Source organism: Rhinatrema bivittatum, chromosome 17, assembly GCF_901001135.1.
Source record: "Rhinatrema bivittatum chromosome 17, aRhiBiv1.1, whole genome shotgun sequence".
In the NCBI taxonomy this organism is placed as follows: domain Eukaryota; kingdom Metazoa; phylum Chordata; class Amphibia; order Gymnophiona; family Rhinatrematidae; genus Rhinatrema; species Rhinatrema bivittatum.
Window position 1 is genome coordinate 2,794,107 of NC_042631.1, and position 13,534 is coordinate 2,807,640.

The 13,534-nt window shown below is 46.2% G+C and overlaps 1 protein-coding gene across 2 annotated transcripts in view; it reads right to left on the minus strand.

Moving 5' to 3' along the window:
- The window catches only part of CD82 (CD82 molecule), a 47,371-nt gene that overhangs the window by 23,029 nt on the left and 10,808 nt on the right, over positions 1-13,534 (minus strand). Inside the window, exons 1-2 of one of the 2 annotated variants that reach the window (XM_029582187.1) lie at positions 2,693-2,713; positions 2,278-2,359 (exon numbers count right to left, since the gene is read on the minus strand). In XM_029582187.1, coding sequence (XP_029438047.1) covers positions 2,278-2,340 — 63 coding nt within the window. In that variant the 5' untranslated portion in view covers positions 2,341-2,359; positions 2,693-2,713. Of the gene's footprint in view, positions 1-2,277; positions 2,360-2,692; positions 2,714-13,534 lie in introns of those variants that run through there. The other variant, XM_029582186.1, reaches the window with a different exon arrangement.

Genomic DNA, 13,534 nt, shown 5'->3' on the forward strand with positions numbered 1-13,534 from the left:
CCTGGTTCTACCTGGGGCCTTTCAATCAAGAATTAGCACAGACTGGCAGATCGTCATAAGTCCCATCAAGTCCGCTCCGATGACTTCCACATTATTGACTGAGGAAACAGGGGCCGGAGAGGGACCGATCCCTCACAATGCAACAGGCTTTCAGTTCAGGGGCTGTGATCCAGTCCTGGCTTGCGCTGGCAGGCCAAAGGGAATGGGGATTTCCTAGCAGCTCAGAATTACAGTGCATGTGGTTTGCTTTTGCCACGCTGGAAGGAAAATCAGAGCCTGGAAATGTTTGTCTTGGTGAATGCAGCAGTTAAGCTCTAAGGATCCAAAGGCAAATGTATCATCTAAGAACATAAGAAATGCCATGCTGGATCAAGAGCAAGACCCACAGAGCCCAGCCCAGGTCACAAGTTGGTGACAGAACCCAAAAAGTAATCTCATTAGTTACTAGGGATGTGAATCGTATTTCTGACGATTGAAAATATCGTACAATATTTTCAAAGTCGTCAGAAATCGGGGGCTCCCCAAAACAGATAGGAAAACCCCATGAAATTGTTCAAGGGGTTCTCATCGTTTTGGGGAGGGCGGGAAAAACAGCACACAAAAATAACCCCTAAACCCACCCCGACCCTTTAAAACCAATCCCTTAGCTTCCCCCACCCTCCCAAATCCCCCAGTGCTCCTACCATGTGACAGGGGCTGGCCAATGGCACAGATACCCTGTCACATGGTAAGGGCAAAGGGCCATTGGCGTCATTTTTGTTAGTGGCAGCAGATGGCCCGAGAGCGGGAGATCGCTCCTGGGAGCGCCAGGTAATTTTAAAATGTTTTTGGGGGGAATCAGGAGGGTGGGGGAAGCTAAGGGGGTGGTTTTAAAGGGTCGGGTGGGTTTTTTGTTTTTCGGCTCAGGCGCAGCCGATTAAAAAAAAAACAAAACACCGATGGGACCGAACGAAAAAAAATCCACGATGTGAATCGGAACCAGAATCTATTCCGGTTCTGATTCACATCTCTATTATTTACTCTCAGGGATAAGCAGTGGCTTTTCCAAGTCTACCTGCACATCCAAATCTTTTTTAAACCCCGCCGTGTTAGTTGCCTTGACTATGTCCTCTGGCTACAGAGCCCACAAGCTTGATTCCCCATCTGTTTTGAATCTGTTGGTTGTTAGTTTAAGAACATAAGAAGTTGCCATACTGGGTCAGCCCGAGTTTCAGTTTTATTTGAAAGGATAAATAATTGTCCTTTGTTTACCCAATCCACCCTACTCATGACTGAATAAGTTATCATATCCTCTCTCATCATCATCTCTCTTCCAAGCTGAAGCGCTCTAACCTGCGTAGACGCTCAAAGGAGATCCGTTCCACGCCCTCTCTGTGTAAAGGGATGACATAGGCTTTTATAACTGAAAGGAACTCTGTGCCTTATTTACCATGGCCTAAATGAGACGCAGATGCCTACGTTCATGAACAATGTATTTAATTAATGCTGCTTCTGTGAATATTTCAGCTCTGCAGTATTATATAGATTAAAATGTTGTGTTAACAAACGTCTGGGGGCGGCAGGTTCACACTCGGATACTTTCCTAGAACACTAGGCAGTAACCCTAAGGGACTCGGACGTTCCCCAGAGCTGCTGGCCCACAGAATACCTCTACAATAAGTACAGGCCGCCAACCTGTGTGCAGGTCCTCTCTCCAGATGTGCCAGGTCAGGACCTCCCACTCTGAGCAAAGCAGCCCAAAGAACACAGGACTTGTCTGGCCAGCTCACAGGGCCATAGCAAGGGTATTGGGCACCCTAGATGAACCTTCAAGTCGTGTATGCCCTCTCTCCACCCCTCTCCCCAGCATCCACCCCTCCCCTTTACGCATCAATATAACCCTAATCTTTCTTCCCCCTTTATCCAGTGCCCAGAATCCTCTCTCTTCATGCGATCCTCACCTACTCCAGTGCCCCCTCCACAAATCCCCCAGTCACCACCCCCTTTTCTTGTAGTGCGGTGCCTAGAAGGGGCCAGACAGCATATGGAGATTTCTGGGCTCTTTGCTGTCCCCTGCCAGTTTTGGCTCCCTAGGCAATAGCCTGCTCTCATTTGGGCACAAAAATGTGCCTGCACGTGGTTACTTTCCTCACTGTAGATGGGGAGAGACTTAAGGGAACCAGAATCTAGTGACCTGGAAGATATTTCCTAAATATGCGTGTATTTAATTTATTTGGGAAATGCCCAAGCCGCTCTCTGGGGGTCCCCAGGGTACTGCCAGGAGCAAGACGTACTTACAAAGAAGAGCAGGTTGAAGAGGAAGAGGAAGTACTTGGTCACTTTCATGCAGCCTGTTGCCATCTTGGATCACTTACTGAACCTAGCAAAGAAAAACGAGAGGTCACAGGGGTCAGTATTAGCTGCAATACACAGGCTACCTTTTCCCCTTCCTGAGCGCCAGCCGAGGCACCCACCTAAAATCCCCTCAAGCTCTGCCTCGTCGGAGGAGGCAAATCCAAAACTGGGATTATTTATGTAAGACACTCAAACTGCATCTCTCAAAGAAATTGGTCTAGGTGGTGTCCAAAAGAACAGGTCATCCTAGGACAGACTTTCTATCAAAATAAACAAAGCCTAACATCAGGAGCAGACTCATTAAAACACAAGCTCATCACTAAACGTTAGCAAATGCCTCAGTAAATAAAAAAACCACCTTTGCGCCTCCTGTATCAGTCGTAATGGTTTAGGTAGCTCCCCTCTTGAGTGACCTTCACTGGCTACCCACTTGCGTCCTTTTTAGAATAGCTGTGGTGGTGTGAAGTCTTTTGAAAGTGGATTCATTTCTGCGGGTAAACTCCTTGCTGAAGATCTATGCGCCCACTCGTGCTGTTAGGTCCTCAAATACAGGTCTCCTTGAAGTACTGACCGGATACAACACGAGAAGGAACATTTTCTGAGGCTGCCATGAAACTTGGAACAGCTTGCCCCAAACCACTTAAATCTCTTTAAAAGACATTTATTTCATTTAGCTTTTCTGTAATCTTTTCCACAACTCGTTACCTGATAAAAATTTGAGTTAAATGCCAATTTTATTTTTTGTGTGTTATGTTGATTTTATTTTTTCACTTGTGTTGTTTTATGTCCTCTTATTGTGAATGTTTTAGGCCTCGGCACCAGGCGCACATATATTTATAATAAAGGTAAAGGCAGGACGTTCCATAGTTGAGGTTATATCATGGAAAGAGCCTTTCCACGTATGTACACCCAAAAAGCAAATTTTTATATATATACACATGCATACATACATACATACATACACATATATACGTATACTGCTTTGGTATGGAAGGCTTACTGTTTTGTAATTTGTAATTGTTTACTCGTGGCTTTGAAGGCCTAGATTGGCTACAACACACGTTACAATAGAGCTAATAGCACATGGGTTCCAGTGTCCCTTTTTCTGGTTGGCAATTCAGCAGTGTATGTAGATATAATATACATGTTTGTAAGAGATTGTCGTCCTCCTCTCATGTTCTCCTGGGGCAGCTCGTACCTGTGCACCGGACCGGTCTGGGCCACCTGCAGAATGTTCAGGAGTGAGGACAGCGGCACAGTGAGAGAGTGATCCTCTCTTCCAAGCAGTAACCAGTTTTTAATGCTGCTGATCTGCATGCACATTACTGGTGGGATGAGAGCACTGGCAGCGCGTCTGTGGAGATACTCAAAGGCTTCCAAAGCGGTGAGAGGAGGAGGAATGGTACTGGACCAAGGTCTAAGGAGGTTGTGACTTGCCCACAGTCGGTGAAAAGGAAAGGTTTTGTGCTTGTGTCCTGGGCATCCGTCGAACTCCCAGTTCTCTGCTTTTGCTCCTCCTGCTGTGGTGCAGGCTGAATGGATTTCAGAGTAATATCAGCACAACAGATCATACATACATACAGCAAAGACCTGCTGAGCACGTATACACACACACACACACACTTTGTATAAAGCATGTGCATTAAACCAGTGCATTAGCACAACAGATGTGCAATGCATCAACAATGCTGGTTAATGATTGCAGTTATGCAGCACCAGGGCAGAAGGGGCTGGGATCTTTCGACACATCATGGTATGAAGCAGATTTACAAAGGACGTGATAAGACACAGGGATCGGGTGGGAGGAGGAGGTTTTTTTTAGGCTGCACGAGGGTAAGACGGTGAAGTCAAATACAAAAACAAGCTGCTCATTCAGGGAGTGACTGAACTCCCCTACAAAAGCAGCCGCGGACCACCCCTTCCGAGTCAGACTCTATGCTGCCCAGTGAACGCCGGCGTTAACGCCGGATTCAGAGTTTCTCTGCAACTCGCCCCCAGTGCGAAGTTACTACAGGAAGAGCCCCTGATCAGTAAGGCCCTCCAGAAATGGAAACAGAAAGCAGCTCTCCTTCTGTAAGCCAGCGGCTAGAAGGCTGCCAAGTGGCCACAGGTCACTGCAGCAGAGATCTGCAACCTCCACCATGGCACAGCCATCACTAGAGATGTCTGGGCCAACGTTTACATAGCTAAAGAGATACCAGTACACGGAGCACCCCTTCCCATAGGAGTCTCTATCCCCACGCGACTTTTCCCTTTGTTTTAATTATTCTGTATATTTCTTTGGGAATGCATATAAATTATCCTGCCAATCAAGCTCTCTGAATCCATCTGAACAAAAACACCCTCACAAGGGTCCACCTGAATCGCCAATAGGACTTTACCTCCCAAATCATTTGCAGGGCAGTTAAAACAGGAGACTTGTCTAAATAAAAATGTTTGCCAGACAGGTAGACGGCCTACGCACAGCTGGGTACACCGAGGCCCAGAGCGATAACAAGATCAGTCCAAAGTCTTTGCACCAGCCCAGAGCTCCTCCCGTGTAAATCGAAACGGGTAATACCTGCAATCAGTTCATGGCCACATTAGCTCCGGCCTCACCCAGGAAAGGAGCCAGAGAGCGTCTGCTCCCTCCCAGCAGGGAAGTGCAAAGGCCTAAGGTTTCTGTCCTATTAGAATGAGGTGGGGAAGGTACCTGGGGCAGGCAGGGGATTAGAAGTCCTTTCCCGCTGGCAGAGAGTGAAGGGAGCTCTAGCAGAGTTGTAAGCAGAATGGTTCTTGTCCCTGCTGTAAGCAGATTCAAAAGCCTTGTTAAATCTGATATCCTGAGCACAGAGACACCCCCTCCACACAGCAAGGACAGCTGCTGAAGCCCTGGGAACAGAGAGGCCTTTGTTCTGCAGGAAGGGAGACTCTGCAGGCTCGAAGCTCAGAAACTCCACAGCTCATCCCAGTATTCCCGCTGGGAAAGCCCAAAGCAGAGGCAGGGTACAGGGAGCCCCGTGGGGAAAGGACCAAGTGGCCTGCAGGAGATTCCAGGCTGGGAGTCCTGGAGAGAAGTTCGCCATGTGGGCAACTTCCAGTTTCAAGCCAATAGACAAGAGAACAAGAGCAGAATAGCTCTGGGATTTTGCAGTAAAAGTAGTGGCGTTTAATTTTGCTCTCTCCCTAGGGTTTCCAACTTTTCCCCACAGGACACTAGGACTGGGAGGGGTACCCCTCATTTCCATGAATTTTAGATCTTGCCAGCAGCTCCTTCCCAGTTATCTCATGGATTATTAGAGGTAGTGCACACACATACACCTGATCTCAGAGGGTCAGAAGGATGCCGGGCAGGAAGGGAGCCAGAGCTGTCAGGAGGGACACTACACACACACCCCCCCCCCCCCTCGTCAGGGGGCTGGGGTACAGGCATGGGCACACGATATGTTTCTGTTTAACACCAGATAAATTCCAAGTTGTGGGTCCAGAGTGAGACCTGAGAGAGGAAGGTACAGCCTACAGAGCAACATCCCACACAACGGCAGCTGAGGCCTTGTGACCCATTCCCCCCTTCTGTATCTCCATGCTCCCCATTCGCCTCTCTCTCTCCCCCCTCCCCACCCTGTACCTCCATCTGTTTCCCACCTTCTCCTCTGTCTGGGCAGGCTCCCTACAGCCCCTCTCTTGTTAGGGAGGAGGTGGCACCAAGAGATCCATTGCCACAGCGACTGGTGGAGCCAGTGGGAACTGAGGGCGGCACCGTCTCACCCTATGCCATCCAATCACAGCACACAATGAGGGAAGAGGCGGGATCCAGAGAATCATGCCCCACCTCCTCTTCCTATGCTGTCCAATCACAGCATGGGAAAGGGAGGCAGGGTTACAGCACAACGCTCCTCTGATAAAAGAAAGAGGCAGGGTCAGAGTTTAACTAAGAGGCTGTGCCACCTGCAAAACCAGACTTCGCATCCAGTCCATCCTTCTGACTGGACACTGCATAGTGTGCCTGAAAACCTGGCAACCCCATCTCTCCACCTCTCTTCAACAATTGTGTTCTCCATCTCTGATCTACTCCCTCCAGGTGGCAAGCTGGGAAGTCTTACTAATTAAAGGGCTGGAGAGGAGAACCTTCCAAGGTGCCCCTTAAGTGACACTTGTCGGCCATCAGAGGCCACCACACTTCTACCAAGTCCTCCCTTCCTTAGCCCAAGCCCAGCACATCCATGACACATCCTAGCCTGATCAGCACAGTCAGATGGGGCTCTGAACCTGGATCCCCTATGTTAAAAAGTACAGTAGTGTGCCCAGCCCCCAAAAATTTGGCAATTTTTATAATGGGGAAAAATGCTCATGAATATCTGGCCCCAAATCCATTGGCAAAACCCTATGACATACTAGATCCGATCTAAATACTGTCACAACTATGAGATGGTATTTCTCCCAACCAGGAGACTGACTTGTATGTGCTCTCAAAAGCAAGTTCATTCACACATGAAGAGGACATGGGAGCTGAAATATTCACAGAGCGGTCATGAAACCAATGTCTTGTTTCAGTCTCCTTATGGCTCCCTTTAACATCTTCTGCTTGCAGCCATTCTCAGTATTACCAGCTTGTTCTCTCTGGACTAACCTCCAGTCACGAGGTTTCTGCCAATTCTAACCTAAGCTGACGCAGTTTCCATTTGCCTCCTGATAATTGTTAGTGTCCACATTCCCAGCTCTCACTCCAGTTCAATGGTTCTCAAAGAGGACACAGCTAGCCCATGGGTTTCCAGGATCTCTCGTACATATTCATTGTGGATTTCCTGGAAAGCAGAGGACTGGGCTGAGATTTAAAGGTTTCCCTCTTTCAGCCTGACATGCAACACCTTAAGAAGGAAGAGACTCACTTGCTACCTGATTTGATTTTCTCTGCTTCAATCTTTCGCAGTAGTTCAAGTGCTCAACAGCTGCGAGAACTTTGCACTACCGGAATTAGACATTGGTTTCATTCGAGCACAGATGGAACAAGAGGTCAAAAATCAAAATTGCCACTCTTACTGCTAGGTGTGGTGGACTTCTAGTTCTTTAAAAAAATTGTGCTCTCTCTGCTCTGTACAGAAAAAGATCAGACAAGATATAGAAATAAAAGACTCTGTCACATTTATTTGTAAATTCTTACATGGCACCACTTCCAAATCTGCTGTCTGGAATGCATTAAGCATTCATAAGAATACCTGAAAACTACTCATGAAATGCATGTCCTTACTCCAATGAAAAAAAAGCTATTTCTTTACTTTTTTCCCCATACTGTGCTTGCCCTGGTAGCCCATGTGACTAATTTTTCTGTATGGTCACTGCTGGAGAACAATGACAGGGAATCAAGGCTGGTTCAGCTCGATTGTGAGGGGCTTTGTCCCATTCCGTGCCTGGGAAAACGTTACGGCAGGAACAGAACTGAACTTGGCGCTGTTCCAGTGACAACTTAGGACAGCACCTTGGCATGCTGGAGCTGCCGTCGCGCGTCCTTCCTCTAGCACCTAATCCAGAGAGCAGAGCGTGCTGCTGCCCTTCTGGGTGGCTCTAGTGAGCAACAGCAGGACCATGTCTCCTCCACCCTCGCGTGAGAGTCTCCATGAAATCTACAGATGCAGCATATTTTAAAACCATCTCACTTGCAAAAATCATCCCCCCCCCCCCTCATCAAAGCAGGGAGGGGGGTGTAAGTCAGCTTCCTCATATATCCTTGAACTATGTCCCTCCAGACTTACAGGAAATTCCGTTATGGATAAAAATGAGATGACACAGCCATTTATACAGGAGCTGGGTCCAAATCAACACAGCAAGTTCCTGGAAGACTGACATCTCCCGGGAACCTCTGTTTCTCAAAAAACTGTCCCAACTAGTCTGATGAGAGGAAAGTACCAGAAACACCCAGCGCTCTCTACATAAGAAGAGCTGCGATATGAACAGTATGTGCAGCTCTTAAATCAGTCTCTCTGCCTCACGTCCAAACCTTCTCCCTCCTATCACGACACATCAAGAGACCTGAGGAGGAGAGGAGATTGTGCAAGAGACTCATCTATGCCCTGCTCCTCCAAAGTACCCTATAATGCAAGGGGGGCAGGGCGGCAAATCATGGAAAGCATGAGAGAGACTTCTGAAATCAAGGAAGGATGGTTTGAGTTTTAGTGGCCCATAATACAGGTAGCTCCAGAAAAAGTGAAAGTTACATTTTGCTTCTCTCCTGCAGCTCCTGTCCTCTGCCCCCAATATTGGTCACATCCAAGAATCAGGACCATCCTTACCCACTCTTCCCCTACCCTCACAGGTCCTGCCTAGTTTCATCAGAAGATCCCCTCCCCTGGGGCCCAGCCAGATGCTTCCTCTTCCAGCCTGCAGCTGGTGCTTGGGTTTCTAACTCTGGTTCAATGTATTCCCGAGAGGTTTCATCACCTGGATGTACAGGGCCCATCCAAATAATATATCATGAATAGAGCAGTGCATGTAAAGGATGTACCAGCAGAAAGAACACCCAGAAAAATCAAAGACTTTCCAGAAGAGACTCTGTATAATCCTGGAGGAAAAGAGAAGAAACAGCAACTACAGCCACAAAAACTGTATCTTGCCACTAATCCAGAAATGTAATCTGGGCAGGGACCTGCAACAGAACCCGAGAGACGTCCTCATTACTGGCTCCTACTCCGTCACTAGGAAGTCCAGAAAAATCCCAGAGCCCAAGTCACCTGATGTGTAAATTTCAGAAAAGCTAAACCAAAACAGAGAAAATTAAAAGTTCCACTGAACAAGTAGTAAAGAGTGAAGACAAAAAGTACTGAGAATATTTTCCATGGTGCCTAAGTTTTCTAAATAAATTTCCACCCTCGAGTATTATGCATATATTTTCTTTTCCTCTCAGTTTTTAAAATCACTTCCTTCATGTGATACTTTGGCAACAAACGTACACATTTTCAGGCCAGGAAAGTTTCCTGAATCTGAGAACATGAGGGAGAGGGGAGAGAGCGCCATGTGGATCGGTTTTCATGAGCACAAAATCCAAGCACACGTCACAGCAAAACAGGATCGAAAAGAAATGATTGCTGGTAATTCTGTGAAATCTTTTCTATATATGGGATGGGCTTTACTTTACTATTTAATGTATGTTAATGCCATTCAAGGCTTATAAAATAGTATTCCGTCGTGTAATGATATTCAACCTTTATTAAACCGTGCTTGCCTCGCATAAGTTAAGTCTTCTCTGAGGGCCTTAGCTCATTCTCTCTCACCCTTCAAACCTTGATATTGCAAATTCTGCTGGATTATGATTTCCAAGACTATAGTAAAACAGATTCCCCATGTGGTAAGATTCTTACCGTAATTGGTATTTTTAGTAAGAATTCCAAAGAAATTCTCTCTAGGATTCCCTGTAGCAGCAGAGCTCTGGAGTCTGATCCTCTCTTGGAGACTTGGCAACCCGAGTTGGTACAGGTTGGCTCCACTGTTCCTGGGAGAGCGATCTTGGGAAAACGAGGGGTAGCTGGGACAGCAGAGAGCTGGGCTGCCAGGCCCGGCCTCTCTCTGGGAAAGTCATGACCCCTCAGTAAGCACCAAATGGATTTCCCCCTCTCACCCTATTGAAAGGCCCTCCACATATTCCCCATCATCATGATTCATAGAAGCTATTTAATGATGCCAACGAATTACAGATTCTCTGCACTCCTCAAAAATCAGAAACAGTCCACCTGAGTCAGAATCTGTGCTACCCAATAAACCCCAAGGTCATCACTGGATTCACTGCTTCTCTGCAACTCAAACCCCCAGAGAGGTTATTACAGAGAAGCTGAGATTGCAAACAAGCTCGGCCTGCTTTCCCATTACACTGTCCCTGTGGATGCTTTAAAGAGGGAGACTTCATCAACAGAGAGAGAGAGGAAAAAATCCAGAGGCAGGAGATGCCTGGGTTGGTGGTGGGGAAAGGATTACCATGACACACTGCAAAATTACAAATACATAGACGCACACACAAAACGTTCCATGGAACACAAACATACCCCCCCCCCCCCCCCCCCCCCCACATATAGCAAAAGATTAATTCTTTCAGCCCAGGACACACTAAAGTCTGTCCCATTAGTTAGATCCCATTTACTTTTATATATCACAGGCAAGAAATTGGCTTTAAAGGCGGTCCTGCATATATGGTACAACTGTAACCACAATGTAAACTCTTGTACTGGACAAAATGAGACAGAGGGAAGAAGGAAGGAAAATGGAATTTAGGTCCCAAGGGAAAGGTTCTGACATAGAAGAGTTAATTTGGTACCCAGAGACAGCACAGGGGCTATCCAGGACTTCCAACAATGAAAGGGCAGATAAGAACACAAGAACGTGCCATACTGAGTCAGACCAAGGGCCCATCAAGCCCCAGCATCCTGACAACATTAGGTTGTCAGAAAAAGAATACACAACAAAATAAACCAAAATAATGAATGGCCATCAAGACTTCATGTTATTTGTTTTACCTCAAAAACAGCAAAGGTTTCTTTAAAAGGTAAGGAACAGCTATGATTCCTCTGTGGCATCAGATAGTCGCTAACCTGTATGTTTGTGAACGTGAGTGGAAATGGCTTACCAGGTCTATCGGACTATAGGAAAGATACAGAGAGTAGATTAGTCTTATGGACTGATGGATGTTTAGCACAGTCCTGTACACATTCCCACCTCTCACTCCAGTTCAATGGTTCTCAAAGAGGACACAGCGAGCCCATCGGTTTCCAGGATCTCTCGTACATATTCATTGTGGATATTCTGGAAGGCAGAGGACTGGGCTGAGAGTGTAGGCTTTTCTGGTCAAGCCAGGCTAAGTGGCCACTTTCTTTCACACTACGCTTGCTTGCTAATATTAAATACTAATGAGAAACAAGAACAACCAGATTTTTGAGCTCTCTGATTAAAAGTTGTGCTATTGTTGATTTAGTTCACTCAGATACATAGAAATTAGGTCAGACAAGCTGGAGGCATTATAATAGCAGAGGGTTTTTTTTCTTGAAATCAGAAAAAACAGTGGGATTAGTTTACCTATATCAAATTAGAAGGGCTACAGTATTTTTCTAAGGGGACAATGCATTCCCACTTTGGAGCTAATATTCAAAGGAAAACCACATGGGCAGCAAAGAGGCCAGAAGACTATCTAGGCATTTATTTATTTATTTAAAATCTTTTCTATACCATCATTCAGTAATGTACCATCACAACGGTTTACATAGAGGCACATAAATTTAGTTTGGTTAAAAAATGTATCTATGAAAGTGCCATTACAGTGTCGGTACATGCTTATATAATATACGTTATAAGATAGGTGACATGGATCTAGTCCATTTATATGATTAATAGGGAAATCATACAAGAATGTGCTTAAACTGAAGTTCTCTAACATGTGGCTTTCCTACCCAAATCACCGAGTACCTCCCCCTCAATCCAGTCAAATCATGCAACATGAAAACCTACATATAATTTTAATTGGACCACGTGAACAGACATTTTCAGACAGTCTGATTTAACTGGGTAAAAGACTCTGAGAAGATTGACCTAAAAAAAAAAATCAATGAACAGCCCTCGATGTAGGTGGATATGTAGAAATGTGGCTGTGACGATACATTCATTCACAGGCTATATGACTTATCTTATGGCCAGCGTCAAATGCAACACAGTCTCATAAGATCATACAATAGTGAGAGAGGAGCCAAGATGGCAGCAAGAAATGGCCATGGAGCTGCACTGGGATATTTTGTTTTTTCTTTTGCAATGCCTTCAAAATAGGAAAGGAAATGTGCAAATTTTTCCTCCAAGGCTCACCTTCCCCATGGCCAGCTTTCCAACAATCGCTTCATGTCCCACACTCTTGACTTAGGGGAATGAACCCCTTTATAGATTCTGGTGGAAGGTTCACCAGGGGAAGGGGGTTTCTTGTCATCTCCTGGATCTCCATCCACCACCAGCTGAACATAGCTGCGTTCTTGCAGGCATTCCTTCAGCACCGATTGATGATGTCATCAGCAAGATGGTGGTAGAGGGAGCCATGGAAGGCTGTGACTGATCAATGTTCTCTCCCACCAGCGTTTCTGAAGATTGGAGCAGAGTCCCTAGCCAAATGGTGTAGGGGCTCTTCTGAAAACTAATGGCATTTTATGATAGGAGATGGGCTTCACCAGCAGCCCACAGGGCCTCTTCAGTTCTTTAGCTCATCGTCAAGCCTACTGGGGCACGTTATCTATCTGTGCCACAGGGCTGGTGACAAGGTGAGGTGGCTGCCTTAGAATCCTTGAGTGACATTTTGCCACTCCAAAATTTTCCCACTTGAGGTGGCCACCTCACCCTGCCTCATAGAGCTGCCCCTCACATATCATCTACAAACAAATAAGCCAAAAACACATGTGCGACATGCTTCAAGCTGTACAGGCTGCTGGATTCCTATTACACACAGGTCCTCCGTGCCTTCTTCAGCCCTTACAAAATCAAGCTGTGGAATTTGATGCTAAAGGATTTGGTCAAGGCATCCAGCATAGTTGGGTTTGTGTAAGATCCTGAAAGAGAGAGTCTATAAACTATTATTAGCCAGGTGGACTTGAGAAACCCACTGATTAGCTCTGGGAGTGACCAATAAGGAATGGATCTACCTCCTACTGACCCAGACTGGTTGTCATCAGATAGGATGTTGGCTCAATGGACCTCTAGTCTGACCCATCACAGAATGTTTTATATTCTTAGGAGTGTGATGGGCACCTGCTTGTACATTTGACATCATTTGGATGGTTGCTTTGTCTTGACCAATTAACAGTAGCTTGCTCTGTGTGAGATTCAGCAGGTTCCCTGCCCATGGTTTACATTTTCACTCATGTCTGCCTGAGCTTATTGGCTACAAGGAACAGGATGGTAGCATTGCTCACATGGCAAGGAGATGGAGAGGCTGGAAGTGTGATGGGAGATCAGGAAAGTCATCTGGGATTGTAGTTCCCAGTGATCATTCTGGCCTGTTTTACAATGGTAACCAGAATAGAGCAAATACTCATCTCATGTCACAGACCAGTGCCCCCACAATCTCCTAATCATATGCAGAAACTATGTATGGGGAATTGTTCTCAGCAGGTGTAATTTCATCCACAGCTTCAGCGACATTTGTGACAGAGCAGCCCTAGAGACAGAAAGCTTGTTACACTACACCTACCACCTTCTTGGTCACAACAGT